This window comes from Orycteropus afer, unplaced genomic scaffold (assembly GCF_000298275.1).
Source record: "Orycteropus afer afer isolate SDZICR_OR568_19922 unplaced genomic scaffold, OryAfe1.0 scaffold00310, whole genome shotgun sequence".
Classification (NCBI taxonomy): Eukaryota; Metazoa; Chordata; class Mammalia; order Tubulidentata; family Orycteropodidae; genus Orycteropus; species Orycteropus afer.
In genome coordinates this window covers 1,248,442-1,254,699 of record NW_006921897.1, presented here as the reverse complement: position 1 = coordinate 1,254,699, position 6,258 = coordinate 1,248,442, and the positions used below count along the sequence as shown (strand labels likewise).

At 41.5% G+C, this 6,258-nt stretch overlaps 1 protein-coding gene across 1 annotated transcript in view; it reads left to right on the top strand.

Moving 5' to 3' along the window:
- LOC103206280 (UPF0472 protein C16orf72 homolog) overlaps positions 1-6,258 on the top strand; it is a 97,448-nt gene that overhangs the window by 90,136 nt on the left and 1,054 nt on the right. The window contains exon 2 of the mRNA XM_007951725.1: positions 4,765-4,794. Coding sequence (XP_007949916.1) covers positions 4,765-4,794 — 30 coding nt within the window. The remainder of the gene's footprint in view (positions 1-4,764; positions 4,795-6,258) is intronic.

Sequence of the window (6,258 nt, the reverse complement as noted above, 5' to 3'; positions counted from 1 at the left end):
CTGGTGGCATAGTACCTAAGGCATTTGACTGCTAACCAGAAGGCTGGAGGTTCAAACCCACCAGCCACTCCTCAGAAGGAAGATTGGGCATTGTTCTAAGGATGACTGCATGGTCTCATTTAATCTTCACAACAAACCTATGAGGAGGTATTATCACCACCCCCATTTTAGAGATGAGAAAAACTGAGTATCAGAGAGGTTAAATCCCCCCACTTTCAAGTGTCAGAGTTAGGATTAGAATCCAGGTTTATGTGACAAAATCGTGGCTTTTAACCAACAAACTGGCATACTGATTTGAAAATGAAGGAAGAGTCAATATTGGAGCCAGGTAAAAGGATTGTGTACAGTCAACTAAATCCTGGCATCTTTAAATCAGTTACATCAATAAAGCCTGGTTATTTTTGTGAGAAGTATGAATAATGAACCATGGATCAAGTGGGAAGCCTCAGGGATTTCTTTTGAACTCTGAATAGTCTGGATGCTTTAGAAGCAACTTACAAATTCTACCAACAAATATCATAAAAGTGTTTCCATGTACGTATCTCTAACAAAAGTCTTATCGATAGGTTATCAGTGACTTTCTGCTCCATATTTTCTCTGCCTCCCACTAAAACCGATAATTGGGAGTTAGCTGCAATAATTTTAGAGCATTTGCCATTGAGTGATGGCTGTTAGCAGAAATAAGAGTAGCCTGCAAATGGTTTGTTTATTTTGGTAGCTAATATTGGAGTGATATATTTTTCCATTATTGAACTTAAGTCTTAAATTTCACAAATACCAAATATGATTCAAAGCTAGTCATATGTAATAAGTATGCCCTAAAACCAAACCAAACCAAACAAAAGAAAACCAACCCACACCCACTCCATCAAGTTGATTCCGACTCACAGTGCCTCTAGAGGATAGAATAGAACTGCCCCATAGGATTTCCACTTGACTGCTAACCAGAAGGCTGGCGGTTCAAACCCACCAGCCACTCCTCGGAAGGAAGGTTGGCCAATCCTACTTCCGTAGTGATACTGCCTCGGAAACCCAAGGAGGGGTCGCTATGAGTCGGGGCCGACTTGACGGCACATAACAACAACAACAACAACATCCTTCCCGAAGCAGACTACCTCATCTTTCTTCTGTGGAGCGGCTGGTGGGTTCAAACCTCTGACCTTTGGTTAAAATCCAAATGCCTTAACCACTGCCCCACTAGAGCTCCTTGAGTTTGCCCTTGTAGCCCTTAATGTCCTCACATGGCGTGATCTCTCAAATCTGTCGGTGAAACATGATCGTGCTTGTAGAATGCTACCACTTACATAAAAAAGAGGGGGACATGTATACTTGTGTTTAGTGGTAAATACATAAATACATAAAAAACCAAAACCCAAACTCACTGCTGTCAAGTCAATTTCGACTCATAGCGGCCCTCTTTGGGTTTCTGAGGCAGTAACTCTTTATAGAAGTAGATTTCCCAGACGTCCTTCTGTGGAGTGGCTGGTGGGTTTGAACTGCCAACCTTCTGGTTAGCAGTCAAATACCTTAGGCACTACACCACCAGAGCTCCTTATAAATACATAAGACACATAAAAACGTCTTAAAGAATACACAGGAAAAAGGCAAAAGAAACATGCTGTAGTAACGGCCACAAAAATAATGCTCAAATCCAGATTTAAATTAATGAAATGTGAAAGCCACTACACATACACACACACACACACATAATGGAATAGTGAATTCTGTGCTACATTAGACTACTGTATGCTTTCACATCATCTTGGTTGTTTTTCTTGTGTAATTTCAAAACCCAAACCAACTCTGCTAATTAAGCCCTCCCTCCCCAGGAGCTACTTGGACCTCTGACAGTCTCTAGTTAAAGCCCAGTATGTACTTTTTAACAGCAAACCAAGACCCTCTTGTTTGCTTCAGGAAAACTGGCTGGTTTTACCCCCTGGCATTATTGTGGGGGATCCCCCATCCCAGTAAGTCACTAATTGTCTTGACCATGACTTACAGTCGTGCCAGGTTTAACTGGGGCACTTTTTGTTTGAGACAGGTAATAGCAGCAATGATGAAATTATTGTTTGGTTGTAACTCAGGACAAAGTATGTTGGAAATGGAAATAGGTAGTATATTGAGATGAGCATGTAAGGGCAAAAACAAGTCAATGAAATTATTCAAACTAATATATGTGTTTTTGTCATGTATTTTTATTCTTCTAGTCATTGCTTCTTAATTAGTCCAGAACTCAGAAGATAAAAACACCATAGACAAATGGCACTGTATAAGATAATGTTTAAAAAATGAACTTTTTCTGGTAACAGAACTCGATATGAACCGTATTTAGTAAGGTTTTACAATTTTACTGATTTTTGTTGATATGCTTGGGAATAAGAGGTTGATTGTGAGAGCTTCAGTACTTTTATTTATTATTAAATCCACTTTATTTCCCTTTTCATAACTCCTTACCAGAAACGAAATGATGTAAGGAGTCCCACCTGCTGGATATGATATTAGTAAGTCTTGTAGTAGTTTGGCATTACAAATGTATGACTCCAAGGAACTAGTTTTTATAATCCTTGCCCCCAAAGAAGCTCCAAACCCACGCTGACGAGAAATCACAAACCCAAGGAAAAGCAAACACAACCCCAACTGGCCCAATACTTGGAAATATTCCTTTCTTCCCCTGTATGTTTTACCAGTGTAACAGGGAAAACGCCTCAGTCTGTGACCTTGAGAAATCCAGAGGTTAAATAGAAGAAGGAGAGTACCGAAGGTCATCGCCTCCATCACTGCCTACAAAGGGGAGCAAATATTCATCATAACAGGTAACTGTTCTTAGAATTATGGCAGATGGTGATTGAAGAAGCAGAGGCAATTCAGGAGCGGGACAGAGGCGAAAGCAATAATTTTGAATGTTTGACATTTGTTTTGAAACTACCTTACTACCCTTTACCATCTGTCTGTTATCCCTGCTAACACCCACCTCTGTCTTCCCACAGGGCTCCATTGTCTGCAGTTCCTGTTTCTCAGGGGCGGAGCTGTGGGAGGCAGCCATGGGTGCCATAATAGGCACCTGCGGCCAGCACAATGGGCTGTGGGTGCTTGTGGGAGAGACAGATTGATGTATTGTGCAGGGGGGAGGAGGGCTGTCACTTGAATCCATGTGAACCCAGGCTTTAGGGGCAAGGGAGATTGACAGCTTTTGTAGGTTGCATTTCTTTTTCAAAGCTTGGCTTTAATAGACAGTAAGTTTGGGGCCCCAGGCTTTCACTCCCATAATTCTAACAGGGCAATCACGAGCATTCAGCATTTCTTTTTCCCCCCTTGTTACGCATTAAATGATTTCAGTAAAGGAATGTGCAGCATTAATTAGAATTTGTTAGCAGATACCAAGGGGAAAAGTTTCTTCACAACAACTATAGGAGGTGTCATTTGTACAAAGACTTTTTTGTTTTCTTTCCCCATTACATTATCACTGCAATATGTAAGGTAGTGATTCTTTTCATTTAAATTAAGTGGAAAGCTACTAAATCTTGTTTTATTCTCCAAAAAGAATAAGGTCCTTAACACTTATCTTTTAACTTCTTTCATTTCCTAAGGTTGGTGTTTACTTTTGCTTTCAGTCCGTCCCATTTACTGGTCTGCGTGCTTGTGTATCCAGTTTTGTGTACCATTTAGCTTGACAATTACAGGCAACCCACTACTGATATATAAGGATTGTTTCCAGGTGAAACTTGCTACCAATAATATTGGAAATTAGTGACACACAGGGCCCCTTCCTTAAATGGTACATTGAAAAATGCCAAAAATCAGACTGCACTGTTTGTGTCCTAACTCATTTTCTACAATCATCTTTTCCTAAGTTGATATTTAACTTTAGCCATGACATCAAATCTATAGAAGAATGGGGCCGCAGCCAGGGAATATTTTCCCTCATAGAAAACTCATTCTTAAACCATGTCAATTTTTTAAAGCACCAAAAGCCCCCCCCCCATAGCATCATTTCCTTAGAGCTAGCAAAATGATCTTGTCTATTACTTTTTAAAATTTTTGCTTGTATTTTCCATTCTTTTTTATTCTTAACATCTTAGACTTATATGGGAACAAAGCTAATCTCAGATAGGATGTCTTGTAAACACACACTATTTGCCAACTAGGGAACTGATAAAACATTAAACATTTTTGATGTGATTTTTCTAACATTTCTCCCATGTACAATCATTTTCTTGGTGAAAGGAGTTAGAGGCTAATTGAGTTAGAATTTTTCCCGTTCAATTGTTTTATTTAAATGTGTTAAGGGCAACAGTGAATAATATTGATTAAGTCTGCCATTATTTCTCAGAAAGAACATATTCCCACACAGTTGTCTGGCTCTGTCTATAATAATAATTTGGTGCAATGGTTTTAAAAGTAGTGGGGTGATAATAATTAGGGTGTACGACACAGAAATTTCAATGCTGGATTCAACATTTCACCATGCAGGGCATGAAAATTGCCAACTGGGGCTAGTCAGCTCTAAGTACTAATTAACTAATTAATCAGGTGCTGAAACCAACTGAATGGAGGATCCCAGGCAGACAGCTCAAGCCCAAGCAGAGGGCTGTGCTCTTTAGAAACAGTGCAGTCTTTCTTCTTGGTTTTTAACCCAATCAACAATGAGGAGGGAAAGTAGGATACGGTGTCCTACTGTCAGTCATTTCAGCCCAAGCTTTTTAATTAGAGAAAATAAAATAAAAACATGCGCCTCTAATGATAACTGCCAGGCACCATGTGCAGGGGAACCTTCAAAGCACTGGCAAACCCGCTCACTCCTGGGGCCATGCAGGATTTCAGAGCGAGGGGATGTGTGTGTGTCTGTGTGTGTACGCGCGTGTGTGTGCGTGCGCGTGCACTCTGCCTGCCTGGAGTTTTCATCTACAATATTTTTTTAACATCGAAGAACAAGAAACATCTCTCTCCTTTCCGGCTGATCTTAGGTCTTTTGCCTCATCTCTCGTTTATGTAAATGAGAAGAGTCCAATTACACATATGGAAAAAGGGTTTAATGAATCGTGAAAAACCCTGGTTTGCAGAGAAAGGACACAATTCCCTCTTCTTCTCCTTCTTCTCTTTTAAATTTAACTTAGAACCAAGTAGTTCTTTTAAGGAAGATGCAAAGCTTAATGATTAGGTAATGGTGTGTATTGATTTTCATACTTGGGAATTATTAAACCTTTTTCTAGGAAATTTAGCTTCCTTTGTCTTCTTAAGGCTTTCTGGGGATCTAGCAATTTTCTACCACAAAATTGTGAAATTCTAGCTATCTTTCCTACATTTAAAAAATGATGAGATATTAATTCCTCCCATTTTTGATGTTATTCTAGCTCAGTGATCAGTTTTTTTAATACAGTTTGCTCTGGAATTATTGGCACGGAAAAAGGATGGCATCATTACAAGGGAGTTGTTGAACCCAAGCAAAAGACACTGGTATCCTATACTGATTATTGCCGATGTTGTAACTAGCTAAAATTCTCAGTGTTGGAAATTAGGTAACATTTTCTTTCTCTGCTAAAATGGGCTAAATTTCACACTAGAGCAGGAAATTCCGTGCTTGGGCTTTCCTTTTCCTCTTTTCTTTTCCCTTCTTCATCTTGGAATTTTCAGTACAGTGGTTGAGAGTCGACCACACAGAAAACCCTCCACCCCATTTCTTTTATGACATAAAACCCAACCCCAGGAAATTGGAAGAATAGTGGGAAGAATAGGCATTCTCATTTCTGACCGTGCTCTTACAATTCTGAGGCTGCAAGCAGCCCCGAAGGGGTGCTCGGCAGGGACAGCAGGAAAGTTCTCCCGTCAATCAAGTCCCGACTGGAAGTGCTTCCCGGGGATCTAGTCCAAATCCCTCAAAGGACCACCTGAGGAAACTGAGGCCTGGGCAGGGGGAAGGGCTTTGCCTACCGTGATGGGGGCTTTTCTCCACTACCAAACACTGCTTTGATCCACGGAAGATACACTCCTCCTGGGCACCCACGGGGTCGAGGGCACTGCGGGGCTCAGCCCGCCTGCCTAGTCACGGGCGCCGCGCGCCTTCCACCCGCCCCAATCGGCGCCCGGCGTGTGATCGACACCATGGAAGTTGCCCCATAATCCTCTCTGGCAACATAGCCTGTACAATTTGATCAGTTCATTGGATGAAGCGGCCGAGTCCCCAAAATGTGTGAAAAGGGGGCCCAGCGCTAGGCAGCGCGGCGCAAGCAGCGCGCCACCGCCTGGGGGCGCCGAGGGGAG